Genomic DNA, 20,400 nt, shown 5'->3' on the forward strand with positions numbered 1-20,400 from the left:
TGATCTTAATGCTTTAAGGCAAGGTCCGAGCAATGTAAAAATAAAAAATCCACTTACCTGTGGCTTCCTCCAACCCCCTGCGGCTTCTTCTGTGCTCCAGCATGCGGCTCACTGGTCGCGCTGACGTAATCCGGACTGTACAGCGCAGGCACAGAACTACTGCGCCTCCGCAGTACAGTCCGGATGATGTCAGTGTGACTCTGAGAGACGCTCGCACAGGCGCAGTGGACATCCTGCGCCGGAGGGGATCACGGGCCACCAGCGGTGAGCTGCGGCGAGGGCACAGGATGACTGGCAGGCGATGGAGGAAGCCCCAGGTAAGTGGATTTTTTATTTTAATCGAGCTCGGATGTGTCCTTTAAGATAACTGGGCAATAAAAAGAGGTAATTTAAATGTCTTCAGACTCTCTTTAACAAAAGCTATTTACCTGACTGCTATGCTGATATGTAAGGCCACATCACTGCAACAAGCATACATGTGGATGAAGTCTAGTAAATTCAGAATTCCTCATTAAAAGAATTAATCAGTCAGTAATCAATAAAGTATTTTTTGATGGTAAGGATCAACACAACAACCAGGCAAGCAGCATTTTATAATATGAAGAAAGCAGCAGTGCCCTCCATATTCTTTTCTTGAATATGTATCTATGATGGTTACTGAATAAAAGACAAACAGTATAGGCATCAGTAAATTTTATTAGCATGATGACAATATGCCACTTATATACATAGACATTCACAACATGATGATACTGCTATATAATACACAGGGCCTGGTTTACTAAAGTGGAGCTCACACTGCTGTGATTTAGCAATTAGTGTTAAGCCAGAAAAGATAAGCCTTGTTCTCATGAGTGCTCATGCATACCGAGACTTACCTTAGCTATTAATGCAGAAGTAAGTGAACATGATCAACTCAAAGACATTTCAGACACTTTTATATTGAAATGGCAGTTTTTGGCTTCATTGTTTTCAGTGGAATTTTGTACATGCAGTGCACATTATTATGGCTTTCACATGGGAAAACATGTTTGCAAGCAGCATGTGTAGCAAGCATCAAGCTTAGCAAGGCCATTAGATGGTAATAGGTAGACATGGTCTATGACATGCTGATAATTAATACTCTTTGTGCAAATGTATGCGGTTTGGATTTAGACCAATCAAAATCATTATTTACTGCATTTGATTCAAATTCTAAACTGCTTAAATCTGCAAGTTAATGTTAACGTACAATTTGCTTCCACTCAGTTATTTGCATTTCATTGACCATCACTAGTAGTGAGTCATACAAAACGCTATATGACGTCATATATCCATTTAATCGATTGGTGTACAAACATGCATGATTGGCTTAGCTGAGCATGCATGTTCTTTCCTAAGGCAGGGAGAGGTGGGAAAGCAGTAAGACCCCTCCTTATGCACAGGAAGTTAGTAGTGATTAACCAGAAAAATCCAGTGCGGTCATTCACTATTCTTCCCAGTAGATGTGGATGCGGTAACTTCAGTACAGACATTAGCATGTCTCTGAATCTGACTATAGCAATCAGTTTGGGCGAAAATCTCATGCCTGGCTTTAGGAGTGTCTGTAGATGTGGTTACAAGAGGAGGTCTGAGCACATACATGCACACTGGCCAAGCTGTAGGATTTATATCTTCTGGTTATTATTGTTTTACACTAACTGGATAAGCTCACTGGTCCTGATAGTACTGTACAAATGTCAGCATTTATACAGATATGATCAGATAGACATCTGAGTAATTATTAAAGCTCCACCCATAAGATGATGGTATGTAGGGTTAGGGTGCATAGATAGTACTAATGTGCATACTGCTGTCTGTTACACACATATGCATTTTGATTTAGCAGATAAGGGTAAGGCATGCTTGCTGCAATGCTGGAGACTGATGGCTGTGCAAGTGAGCTTACAACCTTAATAAATCAGACCTATAGGGTATTTGTTGTTCCATACCACCATATTAAGTTGGGTGGAATCAAAAGATCTTAATGATGCTGTAAGTATCATTGATAACGCATTGTCATGATGCATATACATTCTTGAGGCCACATTATTTGCTGTTGCTGATAGTTGTAGCTTTGGATTAGTGCCGGAACTGAGCCACTGGAGCAGGAATGCGGATGTCTTGCCCTCTCTCCAGCCTCTTCTCACAGTCAACAAGATAGTTCACGCCATCAATGACCAGCTGCACCAGCTCCACCTGCAAGGATTACAAGACGATTAAGTGAGGGCAGAAACTGCTAAGAGGACTGGAGAGATACTTTTGGCTCACAAATCAGCTTTCTATCCAAAGCTTATTGTGACCTGAAGGTGACACTATAAATACAGTATGATTAAAGCCCTTCAGCTCCCCAAGGACATAATATGGAAAGACAATGAAAGACTGCTGCACTCCTCTGCCTGTCTTCCTGACCCTCTCCTTCAAGTTTTATCACTTCTAACTGGCCTTCCATTAATGAATATGCAGATCACGTGACTCTCCACTGCCTGCATGACTAATTCTCAAATCCTGATAAGGCCAAAAGATCAGTACAACAGGTAACTAGCATTGTTAAAGGAGATTTAGTCTGGTAGCCTCCATATTTCTCCAGTAATGCTATCCTTTACACTGGAGCTTACAGTATGGTGACAGAAAGTATGTATGTACATAATACCAGTTTTTATTTGATATTAATGCATGCAAGAGCTGACAGTATGCTGTTATGATCAGTATGTTTTTTTATTTCTGCCATACTGCCTGCTGCTCTCCCATTCTTCTCCGTCCCCCCTCTGTTACCTCGAGTGTTACGGTGAGTCGGTGAGTGCGCAGGCGCTGCCCGGCAACGTGTATCCTTGATCGCGTGCCTGTGGCCGGGAGAGCTCTGCGCATGTGTACTGTGTGGTCATGACATCACAACTACGTAGTTCAAATTGTGCAGAACGCTCCCTGCCACGGGTTCGCAATAAAGGATGTGGTTTGCTGGGCAGAACCTGCGTACTGCTCACTGACCCTGGCCGAACTGGAAATAGCTTCAAGTGTCATTTACAAGGTAACAGAGGGGACAGAGAGGAATGGGGGAGCAGCGGCCATGAGGACTGCCTGCTGCACATGCCTGCTCCCCCCATTTTTAAAATGTAGGAGAGATAAGGTATCCTTTAATGTTAGTCATGGACAGAGGAAGAGTTTTGTGTAAGAGTAGGTTGAGGTTAGGTCATAGTAAAACATCAGTAAAGATTATTATATATTAATACTTTACTATCACAATTGGTCATTTTACCAATGTTTTACTAGCGGCAATCCTCTGCACCCTTTTTTCTAGGCACCTTTTTTACATGTATGCATAGTAAGGCAGCATTTCCAGCGACTAAAGCTGCTGAGCTGCACTGAGTCCACTAAATCAAGGAGGAGTTCTAGTAAGCCTCTGCATTGCAAAATGGAAATGTGTTAATTATTTCCCAAAATGTTGATACACAAGGTGCTGTAGGAATGTCCTCCCTCCTGACTTGCGCTGGGGATCATGGATCATGGGGAAGGCTTCTCTAAAATCGCCTCTTGACAGTGGCGTAGCAATAGGGGGTGCAGAGGTAGCAACTGCATCGGGGCCCTTGGGCCATAGTGGACCTCCCTCAACCACAGTGTTTGCTCTTTATTGGTCCTGTGCTGATAATATTCACATCTAAAGTTGCCTTGAATAAAAGTAATCATTAAAAAACTGTTCCCCAGCCCCTTTTTGCATTTCTGACACTGTGGTTGTCCTTGATTGGTTTTGGGTATGCCGTATAAGTTCTTATGTATATAGCACTTGGGGGCCCCGTTTAAAACTTGCACCGGGGCCCACAACTTCTCAGCTATGCCACTGCCTCTTGATAAGGCTGTTTTCTTTATGCCTGATCAATCCTTCAGTATTTGTTGATGCTTAATTAAAGAGACACTGAAGCGAAAAAAAAATTATGATATTATGATTTGTATGTGTAGTACAGCTAAGAAATAAAACATTAAGATCAGATACATCAGTCTAATTGTTTCCAGTACAGGAAGAGTTAAGAAACTCCAGTTGTTATCTCTATGCAAACCAGCCATTAAGCTCTCCAACTAAGTTAGTCATGGAGAGGACTGTTATCTGACTTTTATTATCTCAACTGAAAGTGAACTGTTTACTTTTTCTCTGCTAGAGGAGAGGTCATTACTTCACAGACTGCTCTGAAAGACTCATTTTGAATGCTGAGTGTTGTGTAATCTGCACATATTATAGAATCATGCAATGTTAGAAAAAACACTATATACCTGAAAATAAAAGTATGAGAATATTTTCTTTGCTGTTAATCTTCTAGTAATTATTCATAGTACACAACCAATTCACTATATCATATATTTTTTTTTCGCTTCAGTGTCTCTTTAAGTGAGTGAATATTGAAGTGATAAAAAGCCGTAAAACTATGGGGAGGAGATGGAAATCATACTAGTTTAATTTGCCCCCACTTTAAGTTTAGCTGACATGTATTGCGTTTGGATGATATCATGAAATGGTGATGGTAAAAAAACTGGGAAACCATAAACTATCTAAGGACATGAGAATGCATAGGTATTCCTACAATGAGGAAGGCACTAATGAGAGTTCTTATAGTACAGAAACACTAATGGAGGAAGCATGGTGTATAAACAATTCTATGGGAGACCACTGTAATGAAGAGGGAACTAATGGAGGGCACTTTGATGATGAAAGCATCAGCAGTGCTACTTGTTCGGAGTGACAAGTTTGTTCCTCACCTCTCGTACACAGAATTCTCAGAGCCAGCCCTGAAAGTTCCCAATCATGAATCACTTTTTTCCTTTAAGGACACTATATGGCTTTCAATAATCTACCTCAGATTTTCCCAAGCGGTCCAAGTTTGAGATGTCGAATGTGCCACCGACAGCAGCAGTGTCCACGCCTCCTGTTCCTCTCTTCTGTAGGCGTAGGTTTTCCAGGATCTTGGGGAAACGTGCATCCTAAACACATACACAAACATAGCTTAGAATAAAACAAATATGAACACAGATAATTTATCATATATATCTAAACTCAGTAGTAGAGTCGAAGATACCCTGGAAAGTATCCAAAAACTGCAGAAAATTGCATCTACAAAAACTTCCGGCCAGACTAAATACAGCAAAATACATCTTCACTGGTGGAATTAATCAGAATAACCCTGACTTGGCCTGTTGCATCTCCAACACCAGGGGGTAAAGGAGCTCCTTTCTGAAAACATCAAATGGGGGGGGGGAGGGGTGGGGTGGGGTGGGGGGCTGGGGGGTTGTGTCTATACATTTCTGGTAACCTGGGAAAGATGTCTCTCTCAATTTTCCTAAGGATTCTAATATGTTTAGCTCCATAGGAAGCAGAAATAAATGGGTGACATAGCCCCTTCCATTTAAAGAGCTTTGTCTTTATCACTTATGTGGTAATAGAGTTTTTTAGGAAAATTTTCATGCCTGGTTGGGTCCTCAGTAATAGCAAAGAGGGTTTATTGTGTGATATGATTGTCCCAGAGCAACCAGATAAGCATTGACACTGCAGCTATTGTGTATAGGAGGGGCCACACACTGGTTGGGGGGCCCTAACCAGGATGGCCTGGCTTCAGGAAATATTTACAAATGCACTGGAAATGTTCATACTGCTTACCTTGCTCAGATGAGGTAGTGTAATGTGAACTCCAGCTCTCAGACCAGTGCCTAAGTTAGATGGGCAGGTCAGGATGTAACCCAGCCTCTCATTCCACATGAACTCCCATCCTTTCTCCTGGATGAGTCTCTCCACCTACAAATGACAGCATGGCAGTTTCTCAAAGAAGTACTCCAGTATCAAAAGTAAAAGCACTATTACATAGCGCAGTTATAGCTACAGACATGTCCTCTTATAAAAGAAGGCCTTAACCAGCTCCTGACCGCCTCACACCAATGGGCAGTGGAAGCGTGGTTGCTGTGGGACCGCCTAACGCCGATTGGCGTCAAATTGCAGTGGGCGGGATTAGCAGGGAACACATGCTCGTGTTCCCTGCACAACAACAGAGCGGGGATCTGTGATCAGCCTGCCAGCCGCGATCGGAGCTGGCAGGCTGAATTCAAGAAAAAAAAATCTATTTACATTTGTACAGCACTGCGATCTAGCACAGCGATTTACAGGGGACAGCCCTGTCATTTAACGTTCCCCAGGAGTGGCTCACAATCTAACCCCTCTCATAGGCTGATGCCTATGACAGGGTACTGTAGAGTATGGATCGCAGTCAGGGCCAATTTAGGGGGGAGGGAGGGAAATATAAAAAATTGTTTTTTTTTAATTAAAAAATATTTCTTTTTAAATAAATAGAAAAAAAAGTTGCAGCAGCAATCAGAGAGCACCAAAAAATGCTCTATTAGTGGCAAGAAAAGGAGGTAAAATTAATTTGGGTAGTAAGTTGTATGGCCGAGCAATAAATCGTTAAAGTGGCGAAGTGCTGGTCACTAGGTGAGTTTAAACCGGTGGTCCTCAAGAGGTTAAACTACCACATTTCAAGTTTAAAATAGAGGTCAAATGATCTGTACTCCTGTTCACTAGCTGAAGCCTTCTTTCTCACATCACATCCCTACTTCAAAGCTTTCTTCAGGCAGCAATGCCGTGCATTTCAATCACAGTGATGGGCAGACCAGGGACGTTATTGAATGTGTTCTAAATCTTTAGCCTTCCACTGTGGAGTGATCATTTGTGCTGCATTTTGCCACAGTAAAAAGAATAGGGGGTGTTTTGGTTGCATTTTCCTATTGTTGCTGCTAGGAACAATAAACTAATAAATCAACAGCTCAGCAACTAACTTGATCAGTCCACTCCCTCCTCTCTAGGATATAAAAGGCAAATCTGTTACAGAGCAGAGAAAACCTCCGGCATCACCACCATCAAGACGACAGACAATAAAGACAAGTTGTATACTCCTTTTCTCAGAAGAAGGCAATGCAGGCAATAAGTATTGTCATTGACTGACCACTTCTATGGGGCCTCAGGCATCGTGAACAGCAAGATAGGGCAGTCCCATTTGACTGACACACATGGTAGGGCTATTGCTACTCTTGAATGTTCAGTAGAATAGCTTGTATAATAAATTTGCTTAATTATACTTCTTATGTACTATATATAAATTTCACCTACAGCTAAAATTTTTGTCCTTGCAGATCACAAGTGCAAAACCAAAACACTGAAAGAAAAGTCAGTTCCACTATTATAAACTGCAAACGTGTGTTGACTGGGACACCTATATTTGCTTTGGGTGTTTTGGTTGCAAAATAATTGTTAATACCATGAAATAAACTTGAATTTCCTGATTTATCAAAACCAGCTCAGTGAAAAACTGGTGCATCAGTGATGCAGTTGCCCAGAGTTACCAATCAGAAGCCTTCTCTCATTTGCTGAAATTTGATTGGCTGCTCTGACCAACTGCTGCTCTTTTGCACCAATTTCCCTGCATTGATATTTATGAATCTGCCCCACAGATTCCCACTGTGTGAGAAATAAAAAAAGAAGAAAGGATACTATAGCCACGTATTGCAGCTAGTGAAGAAACTGCATACTGTATATTCCTCACTTGTAAATACAATATTATTCATTTCTTTATAATATTACTTTAACTAGTTGGTATCTGTTTTTTAAGTAAAACATAAGCCTCTATGAAATTTTTGATAGTGAGGTCCATTCTCCACAAAACACGTTTTGATGCCATTCGATCGCAAGAACACCGGCAATACAACTGAAATTATGCTGCCCCTTTTCCTTGAATGTGATGTTTTCTGCATTTGCGTGTTGGTTAAAGACAGCGGGAGCACAAATTGCATACCGAACACGGTGCTATGCGATTTTCTTGCAATGTCCAAATTTTTTTCTTTTGCTATTGAACACAAACACAATAATGCCAGGAATAATAAATATATACAATTGTGCAGAATAAAGCATTTTAAAATTTGGAAAAATCATGACTCCATTGTAGTGCATTTGGGAATGTGATTTTCATTGTGAAAAAGAGCCTTGAGTGATCTGACTTCACTTATCCTACTGAGGGACTCTCTCCAGTTCCTTTCAAGCCTCTCAAGCCTATACCTGCTCCTTACCTCCTTAAGGCCCCTGCAAAACCTTTCAAACACCCTCTTCATGTTTCCTCCTTTCTCCATAGAAATGACCCTGGTGTGGTCTTCTTCATTTACCCAGATGAGGAAAGTCTTTTCGTTATTGTGCCTGAAAACAAGCAAAGCAGAGAATCACTGGAATGTTAAAGTTAACCCAAGGTGTGAGTGATATGGAGGCTCCCATATTTGTTCCTTTTAAACAATACCTGTTGCCTGGCAGGCAGGGGTGCCTCTAGCCATTTTGTCACTCCAGGCGAGAAAACCTGTGGTGCCCCCGCCCCCATGAAAATAATAGTAATGCGGCAGCGTTTCAGCTGAAAATAATTGTATTGCAGCAGCGTTTCACCAGAAAATAATCGTAATGTGGCAGCATTTCACCAGAAAATAGTCGAAATGCGGTAGCGTTTCACCAAAAAAAAAAAACTTATTGCGGCAGCGTTTTGCAAGAAAAATATATGTAAATGCAGCAGTGTTTCACCAGAAAATACTGAATGCGGGCAGCGTTTCATCAGAAAATACACATAGGCAGGGCTCCAATTTCATGAGGCACAAAGGGGGACAGAAGAAGGCACGGCGGACTGAAGAAGGCACACAGGGGGACATAGGCAGGCACAGGGGGACAGAAGGAGGCATGAGGGTCAGAAGAAGTCACAAAGGAGGATAGGAGGCCAGAAGGAGGCACAATGGGGGACAGAAGGAGGCCGAAAGGGGGACAGAAGGAGATACAAAGGAGGACAGAAGGAGGCACAGGAGGACAGAAGGAGGTACAGGAGGACAGAAGGAGGTACACAGAGGGGCAGCGGGAGGTACAGGGGGACAGATGAAGGCATGAGGGCCAGAAGGAGGCACAAAAGAGGACAGAAGGTGGCTCAAGGGGACTGAAGGAGGCACAAAGTGGGGCAGAAGGAAGCCCAATGGGGGACAGGAACAAGCACAAAGGGGGGGGGGGCAGAAGGAGGCACAGGGAGACAGTAGGAGGCACAAAGGGGAACAGAAGGAAGTACAAAGGGGGACAGCATAGGAAGACAGAAGGAGGCAAAGGGGGACAGCATAGGGAGAAAGGAGACAGAAGAAGGCACAGAAGGAGACACAGGGGGACAGAGGAAGGCACAGGGGACAGAGGTGGCACATGAGGACTGAAGAGGCACATGGAGACAGAATGAGGCACAAAGGGAGACAGAAGGAGGCACGAGGACAGGAGGTAGTGGGTCTGAAGGAGGAACAGGGGGGCAAATGTAGCATAAGGAGAAATAAAGAGGTGCAGGGGGACATGCTTGTTCTGCTGATCTGCTACATGCTTGTTCAGGGTCTATAGCTGAAAGTAGAGGCAGAGGATCAGCCAGGCAACTAGTATTGCTTAAAAGGAGATAAATATGGCAGCCTCCATATAACTCTCACTTTGGTTGCACTTTAAGTATTTTTCAGTAGCTTACATTCTTTTAGCAATGATTTTTGTTTTCTACATAGAAACTATAGCAGATATATTTTTTCGATATAAACACTGATTATGATATGTGCATAGATATGTGATTGATTATCTTCTCAAAAGTCAGAAACACAATACATTGGCTTTAAATTGTTTAAGTGTACCTGAGATCTTAATTATGGGTGTATCTATACTTACTTACCTGGAGCTTCCTCCAGCCCCAAGAGGTGCATGGGTTCCCTTGCTGTACTCTCTGGTCGCTCTGTTGTGTTGTTATCGCTGCCGGTAATCCAGCTAGTTGCGGCCAGTCGTGCACTTCTGTGCAGGCGCCACCCAGCCTTGCTTGAGCCTCATCACGCTCCCATAGGAGCAGAATGCTCCTGGCTGCAGGAGCACATGCATGCTCGAGCCCCACATGCGCAGGAGAGCCCAGCCGGCCAGATTACCGGAGCAGCCAGAGAAGACGGTGAAGGAGCCAACACACCTCATGGAGATGCAGGAAGTCCCAGGTAAGTATACATACACCCATAATTAAGATATCAGGCCATGCATTCTACCAGATCTTACCAAATTCCACGTGCATCAGGCCAATCTCGCGCCATTCCTGCTGCTGTCAGTAATGGTGACACGGGTTTGTCAAATAGGAAGTGATCCTGCCAAATAAATATTTCAGAATATTTAAGGAGTTTCTTTGCACAAAGCATACATGCACACAGAGATTACACCAAAATAAGACATAAAAATAAGAAAAATCTGTAATTGAAAATTATTTAACCCAAATAAGTATTCTGAAATCTGACTATGTGCCACTCATGGTACCACACTGAACCCACTGTACATTATCCTACAACATGATTCAATTGTCTGTGGCCCTGCTCTGCAGTTAACTAGAACATCCAACTAGGTTTAAATAATACTAAATTTGTAATATTTAAATTAAAACTAGTAATCATTCATAAACCCGAGTCTAAACACTCAGCACAGAACTCTCCATGTTTGAGGCTGTTATTGAATGAGCCTACAAGAAGAGCAAATGCACGTTTCCTGTTTGGATGAATGAAACACATATTGGGGTTTGAATCACAAAATATTTTTCACAAATTATCTCTTATCTGTTTTTCACCTTACCTACTGTATATAAAACCTTTTAAAGAACAACTGTAAGGAAAAAAGGGCCCCAAAGGGGTTTTTGCTTCAATAGAGGAAAGCCTCTGGATAATCCAGTGGCTTTCCCCCTCCTCATTCACTAGGCCGTTCCAGCGCTGAGAGACCATGAGGTCCATACTACTGTGCAGGTGCAGTGCGCCTGTGAGCTTCGCGCAGTGCCGGTTCTAGACTTTTTGGCACCTGAAGCAAACTTGTCAAGATGCTACCCCCATAGGTAGTATAATTGTCCCAGTATATTTAGCCTGGAGGGGGTAGCAGCCAGGAAGAGGGGCAGCGGGCACAGTAGTGGGGAGGGGGGCCGGACCCCCCCCCCCCCTCGCCTGGGTTCCCCGGTCTGCGCTCCCCCTCCAGCTATTATCAGGCATTGGGTAGGGAAACGATGACTCACCTTCCTGATGTTCCAGCGCTGTTTTCCACCGCTAGTCACTTCCTGCAATGCTGTCCACTGTACAGTACAGTGGGTGGTATTGCAGGAAGTGACAAGCGGTGGAACGCACACTGGAACGTGGAAGGAGGTGAGTCATCGCTTCCCTGCCCGCTGCCTGATTGTACACTGCTCTAATAGCTAGAGGGGAGCACAGACCAGGGGACTCAGGTGAGGGAGGGGGGGTCCGACTCCCCTACCCACCGCCCCCTTCCTGCCTGCTAATCACTGCAGCAAGGTGGCCCCTCACCCATGGCCAGACAGCCATCGCCTGAGGAACCCGCCTCACCCCGCCTCATGGGCGGCCCAGAGCTGGCTTTGCGAGTCTCAGCACTGGATAGGCGGAACGAACTTTATTCATTTTTTATTAAAATATATCCTGACTGTACTGGTTGAACTCAATGGACGTATGTCTTTTTTCAACCAAAATAACTATGTAACTACAGTATGTATTTTTGCTTTTGCCCCACAAGATGGTGATTTGCAGCAAACACTATCCTGGGTTACCAGGAAGTGTTAAGGTAGCCACTAACGTCCAATTTCTAGCAAAAAATCGTTCGAGCGATCAGAAATTCTGATCGGAAGTGAAATATTGTAATAAATCGTTCACTACACCATCAACGAACCAAGCTTTACTTCCTACCTATCACAACCAAAAAGAAAATCCAAATTTTGGCTCGACGAAAATTCTTTTGGGCGACATTTTTTTCACTCATTCATAATCGATTGTGTCCACCAATGGATATTATTTACAACCAATCCGATCAGAATTTCTAATCGCTCTAACAATTTTTTGCTATAAATTGGACCGTTAGTGGCCACCTTTAGATTTGTTTTTTTTACATTCTTTTTACTTTCATTATTATGAATGAACATGGCCACTGAATGGGGTCATGTCTATTCATTACAGGTATTTTGATGGGCTCGGGGGGACACATTCTCCTTCACCAATCGCCGCCATTTAAATCCTGCCGTGAACCAGCCCGTGCACCTGCCGCATCAACACTGGATGCATATATGCATCCAAATAGCATAGCATGACTCCTATCTGGATGACAATAGTTGTCCGGATAGGATTAAGAGGTTAATCAGAAAAAAATGACATATTTTGAGATTTTTTTTTCTCTGAAAGAACTGAAAATGTTATTTGATAGGTAAGGTGAAAAATAAGTAAGGAGAGATTATTCATGATTTAAATTTTGTTTATCAACCCCACAGTTACATTTATCAGGACTAAGGGTAGGAACACACTAGGCAGAATCGCATATGCGTTTTCCATAGCACATAGTGGAAAACGCATATGTGATTCTGCCTAGAGTGTTCCTATCCTAAAACATTTAAATATTGAACGGTCCAATCTATTGCAACTCCAGTTAAATGGGAACCTGAATGACACTTGGACTTACATCTATTAATTGTTGTTGCTCTTTGTCTGTCATCTCGCTCAGTTTGTAGTATCGTCCTGTAAGGTCTCCAGTGAGACCATTGAGCGCATCTGCTGTCACCTTCTCCACTTCTCTCCTCTCAGCGCGAGTGCATGCTGGAGGCAGGCTCAGGCCTCTGATGCTTCTTCCAGTACGTACACGAGATGACAACACATAGCGCTCATCAAAATGTCCAGCTTTAATCTACATGCAGGAAAGATACAAAGTGTTAATAACTTAACAAATTTAGTTACAATCGTGTTTAAGGTCCTGTTTCCACTGGCCGCGAATTTGCATCACATTGCATCAAAACTGAAGCCAATGCATGTCAATGGCATAGTTTCCATTGCATGCGAATTTTCATGCGCGAGGCGATCCAACTCGGGGAAATTATGGATGGCATGCTGCAAATATACAATAGCCAATTGCACAAAACATGGGGTTTTTCATGAACAACTTGTCTTTTTAATCTCCGTTCAAATACTCTTCAAGGTTGTGGACAAATATTTAAACACAGTTTCGGGATTCCAATCACTACCTGATTGGCTATTGAATAGAATCCAGGGGTGGAACAGTACTATCTATTTTATTGTGACTTTGAGTGCAAATGCTGCAAATATCCACAGCACGCATCCGACTCCCCTTAGCACTCACAGACAGTCGCATCCGGACTTCCGGAAGACAACTGAAAATCACCCACAGCTAGATGCGGTGTGATGTGATCGCATCCAGACAGTGGAAACGGGCCCTAAAGGAAAATTAGCAAATTTGATACAAGCTAAGGGCAGTGTTACAAATGTAGGATTTTATATTTGTAGCCTACATAGACCTCAATATTTACCTTGCTTGCATCTAAGTCTGTAGGGTGTTTCATGGTTCTTGGGTCGTATCCATTGTGTCTCTCCTTGATGACAGGATCAAAAATATCTGCAAATACCTAGAAAATTAAGAACAGCATCTGAAATGTCTGGTTTCTTCTATTGACATCACATATGACAATCTGATTGTTCCTACTTTGGGGAATTTTACCACATCTATTTTTTATATGGGCACAACGGAGTAATTCATTTAGTGGCATAGGGATGAGGGGGTAGGGTTTCAGTGGAGAGAGAAGCCTGGGGAGGGGCCCAATCAGAGCTGTCTAGAAAGGCACTGTACATTTTCTGGCAGTCCAGGAAAAAAAGTGTATTTTCCCTGTTCTAAGAGACTAAGAGAAAAAGCTTTCTTCTCTCTGCACAGTTTTTTCTTATGACTGCATCTGCTCAAGCACTGATAAGGAATCAAACAATGTTTTGTAGACAAATATTTGTAGACAGTCCCTATTCAGTGTGTAGTAGGGGTCTTGTGTACAATGCCTGGACCCCAGCCCATCCACCCCCTCCCCAAGTGCTGTCTACTGTAGTGAAGAGGAGTCTGCAGAGCCAGTTCTGCTCCATGGAGGAGGACAGAGTGAGTGTAATAAGAAGCCGGGGCTGGGAGCACATTCGCCTGTCAGTTTTCTGTGTGCGTTTTTCTGTATGCGTTTTCTGCGCACTACGTGTGTCTATATGTTTGATTGCAATAAATAATAATAATACATGCACATTTATTACAGAAGCTAATGTAACTGATAGAGAAAATGCTCCCAGTGCTTCACTGCTGTCAGTTTTTATCAGCAGTTTTCATTTTCATTAATTAGCTCTTACACATGTGTTTTTCAGCTGCAACCAAGCACAACATCCTGTACCATTTCTAACTGCTAAATTTATTCCTGAAGCCAAACTTTAATCACCCTTGCCTAGGGCGTAACCTCAAACCTTTCCTTACTGGTAGGTAACCTTATGAAAATCCTAAACTAAAATGTACTTTAAAGTTAGATTATGGTACTCCCAGCAGTTTACATACTACGTACTACACTCTGTGGGCTGCCATAGTCATCTAATGTCCTACCCCATCCAAAGTTTTACAGGGGGCTCAGTGATTTCTTGTTACGCCCCTGATACCAGGCTACCTATACTGGGGGCACCTATACCTTGCTACATATATATATATATATTTATATATATATTTTTTAAATATCTTGCCTGGCTTGCCTTTCCAATTTGTTTTTTTTTGTGGGGGGGGGGAGGCATCCAAAGTTTTGCAGGGGAGGAGGGGGGGGTGATTTCTGAATTAATTCAAGTTTTATGCAAACCCTCTGACCATTGCGCTACCTATTTAGTTGTACAATTTTCCAAAGATTACTCTGTCAGAATTGAAATGTTCATCTTCCACACACAAAAAAACTAGATGACAAAAGTCTGTAACATTATGTCAGAATATTGCTGAAAAATCATTGAATAAGAGTTTGCTAGTGCAAAGTCGTTGTGCAGGAACGGCTGTCAGGCCTCCACTTTACTGTTTGTCAGGAATATTTATGGAGATGAATTAAAGGTGTGTTCAAGATTTGCTTCACATTGACTGGTGCCCGTATTCTTTTCTCTCTGTGTGCCAATAACGTTTTCTGGTTGGTCTGGAGGCACGGTCATCTACGCCTGCTACCCCCACTGTCTGCCCGTCTTAGCACCGAGTGGCAATCTTTTTTGCCTTCTTCTGTGTAATATTTGGGAGTAAAGGTGTATTTTTTCTGTTTTAAGGATATTTTGTGCCTGGTCAATTGCAAACCCTTATGTACTGAAATAACAGTAATATACCCTCATGCGTACATGGCATCTCGGCGCCGCTCAGTTCAGATCGGGGAGAGACAAACATTTATGGATTTTTTTTTACTTTTCATTTTTCAACGTGTGGTTGTTTGGTAACTGGGACAGGGTGGAGGGGACTTTGAAAGGGGTTAATTGTATTATTTTTTTATTAAAAATGTGTGGTGCATAATTTAACTTTTCACCACTAGATGGTGCAAGAAGCACTACCCTGGTTTAACAAGAAGTGTTTAATTTTTTTTTTTTACTTTCCTTTCCTTACAGTATTATGAATAGACATGGCCCCTGATCGGGTCATGTCCATTCACTCCAGGCACTGTGATTGGTTCAGGGAAACCTTGGTTTCCTTCCCCAATCATTGCTACGGAAATGCAGCAGTCACATATGCGCACACCTGCCACTATAACACTGGACGCTTATACTTGAGCAGTATCTATCTGGACGACTATAGTCGTCCAGATAGACTGAAGTGGTTAAGCAATACCTAAGCAGTTACCTGGCGTCCTGCTGATCTTTCACACAGTATTGTGTGAATCACACACCTGAAACAAGCATAAAACAAATCCAATCAAACTTCTGACAAGCATTTGATCTGCATGCTTATTCAGAGTCTATAGCTGAGGCAGTGGCGTAGCAATAAGAGATGCAGAGGTTGCAACCGCCATTGGGCCTGAGGGGGCCCTCCCACAACGGCAGTATTAGCTCTTTATTGGTCCTGATCTGTAAATGATTGCTTCTATAAATGCTTTGACTAGTGGTAATCCTTAACAAACTGTTACCTATACCTAGTTCACACAAAATACATGAGACAGTTTGCTCATTACACAGGTTTCCTATACCTGCTTGCACCTCTAATGTTGTGTCTGTCCTTGGCAGGTGTTGGTGCTCCATATCAATTATTATGTATGGAGTGCTTGGGGTGTCCCAATGTAAAACTTGCCTGGGGCCCAAGGATCCTTAGCTAAGCCACTGAGCTAAGGCACAATTTCCACTGTCTGCCTTTGTACCCAAGCACGTGCTCTCCCTCAGTAGTAGCAATTTCCAGAGCGCTAAATATATTATATTTATTAATTTGCGGGTTAAAGAGTTCACTTCCTAACATGAGAAAGTTAAAAAAATCATTGCTGAGCTAAAGCGCTTCTAAAAGCGCTTTTGTATGTGCACATCACAGGGAAAAGCTCTTAAAAAACCCAGTATAAATCACTCAGTTCTGGCGATTTATAATGTGAACAAAGCCTCAGGGTTCATGGCGAGATTATTTTTAGGTGTACCAAACACAGAGAGGTAAGTAAACATGCTGTCTTATTTGTTTTTTAGTCATTTACAAGTATTCAGATATTTTTTAGAGAAAACCTAATTCCTGAACCAAGAGGAATATGGAGACTACTATCAATGCTTCATTTTTAAATTGCCAGTCAGATGGCACCAAAACTGATACTTGGATTTTAGTATTGTCTTTAAGCCACCACAAGTGGCACAAGTATGGAGCCAGTGAAATGAAATTGTGTAGGTTAGGGCTAATCAGTTATACCCCGAATCTTTAAAGATTCCGCCACATGCCCCATGCACACACACACACACACACACACACACACACACACACACACACACACACACACACACACACACACACACACACACACACACACACACACACACACACACACAATACACACCACACACACACACACACACACATATCACACACACACACACACACACACACACACACACACACACACACACACACACACACACACACACACACACATAACACACACACACGCACACACACGCACACACATAACACACATAACACACACACACGCACACACACACACACACACACACACACACACACACACAGACACACACACACACACACACATCACACACACACACACACATCACACACACACATATCACACACACACACACACACACACAATACACACCACACACACACACACACACACCACACACACACACCACACACACATACACACACACACACACACACACCCACACACAATACACACCACACACACACACACCACACACACCCACACACACCCACACACCACACACACATACATACACACACACACACACCACACACACACACCACACACATACACACACCCACACACACACACACACACACACACACACACACACCACACACACACACACACACACACACACACACATACACACACCCACACACACACACCACACACACACACACCACACACACACACACACACACACACACACACACACATACACACACACACCACACACACACACATACACACACACACCACACACACACCACACACACACACACCACACACACAAACACACACACACACACCACACACCACACACACACACACACACACACACACACACACACCCTGTCATTACAAAGTCAGTGTTAATATGTGCATGCAGCACTGCATCCACGCCGTGCATAATACAACTGCCTTTTAGATACAGTATATAGATGATAGCTCACGAGATGGAGCTTAAAAAAATTACTATTATAGTTAGGCTAAGGTGAAGTCAGGGTTAGGCACTTGGCACTGAAAGGTTCCAGTAAGTGTTAGGTTGTGGTTAATGCTGTTGAGAGCTGGCAGTTAGAAAGGAGTTACAAAAAATGTTGCTAAGTTAGGGCGTTACATATGGGTTAGGATATGTTAGAAGGCTGAGGAAAGATTAGGGAAATTAGGATCCCTAACTTTAATAATGAAGGATACACTCCCTGCTGATGTCTATTGCACCCAGTTAAAATATTGATCATATATGCCAAATCCTGGTCACCTCACCTTGAATTACACTACACCACTGCATTACACCTCTTAAAGAGTAACTGATTCATGTGGGCAGTGGCTGCCACCACCGTATCGCATCGCATCCATGGGGACCCCCATCCCTGCTACCATTTCCTTAGGGATTCCCTGCATTTACAATCAACGCTGGCTATTGGTGTGGGGAGGAGGGGGGAGTAAGGGAGGAAATTACCTCACCATTGGCTTCAGCTGGAGGGAGTAAAGATGGCCCCTGCCAGCGAACAGAATTAGCTCCATTTACCTTTTTTAATTTTATAAAGTTCACTGAAATCAATACTTGGACCGTGCAATACACATGTTATGTAAGTAGAGCTAGTATTTATCTACTTATATATGTGGTTTTTTTTATCTGGTATAGTATGGCTGACAGTTCCTCTTTAAGGTATTTTTGGACATATAGTAGTTTGATATATTCTCCATACTGCTGCCCAATTATATGTACTCAAATATGCACCTTTTCAAGACCCCCAAAACTCACCTCATAGCATTCTTCATCTCCAGCCACCATGCCCACCGTCTTAATGAAGGGGTGTCCAGGGTTATCCACTCCAGTCTGGATGCAATCATCAATGGTAAATCCATTAGGGGTGGACTTCTCGCAGAGTTTGGCATAGATGGCAGGCGTTAGGTTGCTTGCCATACAGTTGTTGTGTTTTCGGAGATCAGGATACTCTGCACTGCAGGTGTTTAGACAAACAGCAAGATGGACATTGTGACATACAGTATACAGAATTATCATTTAAACATCTAAATAATTTCCCAGTTTTACAGACTGATGTTTGGCCAGAGACAAATGCTAATTGATCTCTGAAAACACACCTATTTGGACAAGCCTATAATTTGCTATAGGTAGCATTGGAAATTTACTGCCCCATCCCCTGTGTTTCCTTCCCTATTGATTCCACTCCACTACTCTCTAGATCAGCGGTCTCAAACTCAATTTACCTGGGGGCCGCAGGAGGCAAAGTCAGGATGAGGCTGGGTCGCATAATGGATTTCACAAAAAAAGTCAATCAGCAGCTCCCCCCCCCCCCCCCCCCCCCGGCCCTTGCATTGATTTTTATTTCAAAATCAAATTCACACTGAAGCAAACTATTTTGCCTATTTTAACTTATAGTTTGCTTCAGTGCTTCCATTACAAGTAATCCGCTGTGCCCCCGCCGCAAAACGAGGGCTGCAGAGCCCCCAAATCGCCTAGGGGGGCAATCTTTCAGCTCTGCCTCTCCTGACGTCAATTGCGGCGCATCGCCGCCTCTCCCCGCCCCTCTCTGTGAAGGAAGAGTGAGAGGGGCGGGCAGAGGCAGCTCCACGATTTACGTCAGGAAGGGCAGAGCTGAAGCTGAAAGCTCTGCCCCTTCCAGGAAATGCCGGCGGATTGCCCCCCGGGCGATTTGGGGGCTCTGCAGCCCTCGTTTAGCGGCGGGGATGCGGCGGATTACTTGGGAGCACTGAAGTGAACTATAAGGAAGCTTTTGCCGGCGCGGGCCACAAAATATTGTATCGAGGGCTGCAAATGGCTGCGAGTTTGAGACCCCTGCTCTAGATTGTAAGTTCAAAAAGGCAGGGACCTCCTCCTAGTGTTTCTCATACTGCTGTAATTTACCATATGAATACGTAGCAACCTTAGAGATATCTCAACTACACATTGTTGTATGTATTTGTATTTGTACGTGTACTATTGAATGTCATGACTGTACAGTGTCTTGAACTTCTCATGTATATATGTTTCCCAAATATTTGTTTTATACTACGTACAGTGCTACAGAAGATTTTGGTTCTATATAAATAAAAAAAATATATTAGTAACAGACGCTAATAATGCTCCAGAGTGTGCTTATAGTGTATCAATAAAATGCTTCAATCAAATGCAGAGAACACTGGACCAAAATTGGAGCAGCCGCCCAGTACAACCGATCAGCAACCTGACTGATTTCAGAAACTGAAACGTGATTGGTTGCTCTGGTCGCCTACTCCACTGTGCCTCCAGTTTTTCTTGCACTAGTCTTCATCAATCAGCTCCTCTGTCCTTACAGATAGTAAAAACAACATTATATTGCTAATTGAATATTTTATTGGTAACATTATTTCCATTTCATACCTTTACAAAAACTGAACAGATCTTTTTGCTTTTAATAGGATCTGGTAACACTTGTCAGTCTGCAATGAATATATTGGAACTGTTGGGGAAACCTCAGCACAAAATCTGACCTGGGGGACTTTTCCAGACAGGGGATGCTTTCCCCACAGAAGCCTGTGGTGGAAACGCATCTGTTCCAGACTTCAATTGGACAACAATGTA

General features: G+C 43.0%; 1 protein-coding gene across 1 annotated transcript in view; it reads right to left on the reverse strand.

The window, feature by feature from the left end:
* Positions 1–678: 678 nt before the first annotated feature.
* The window catches only part of LOC137563172 (creatine kinase U-type, mitochondrial), a 55,659-nt gene continuing 35,937 nt past the window's right edge, over positions 679–20,400 (reverse strand). The window contains exons 3-10 of the mRNA XM_068275287.1: positions 18,580–18,778; positions 13,407–13,502; positions 12,548–12,769; positions 10,118–10,203; positions 8,110–8,233; positions 5,660–5,794; positions 4,861–4,986; positions 679–2,217 (exon numbers count right to left, since the gene is read on the reverse strand). Of these exons, the coding sequence (XP_068131388.1) occupies positions 2,101–2,217; positions 4,861–4,986; positions 5,660–5,794; positions 8,110–8,233; positions 10,118–10,203; positions 12,548–12,769; positions 13,407–13,502; positions 18,580–18,778 (1,105 nt within the window). The 3' untranslated portion in view covers positions 679–2,100. The remainder of the gene's footprint in view (positions 2,218–4,860; positions 4,987–5,659; positions 5,795–8,109; positions 8,234–10,117; positions 10,204–12,547; positions 12,770–13,406; positions 13,503–18,579; positions 18,779–20,400) is intronic.

The sequence above is a fragment of the Hyperolius riggenbachi genome, chromosome 3 (assembly GCF_040937935.1).
Source record: "Hyperolius riggenbachi isolate aHypRig1 chromosome 3, aHypRig1.pri, whole genome shotgun sequence".
Taxonomy (NCBI): Eukaryota; Metazoa; Chordata; class Amphibia; order Anura; family Hyperoliidae; genus Hyperolius; species Hyperolius riggenbachi.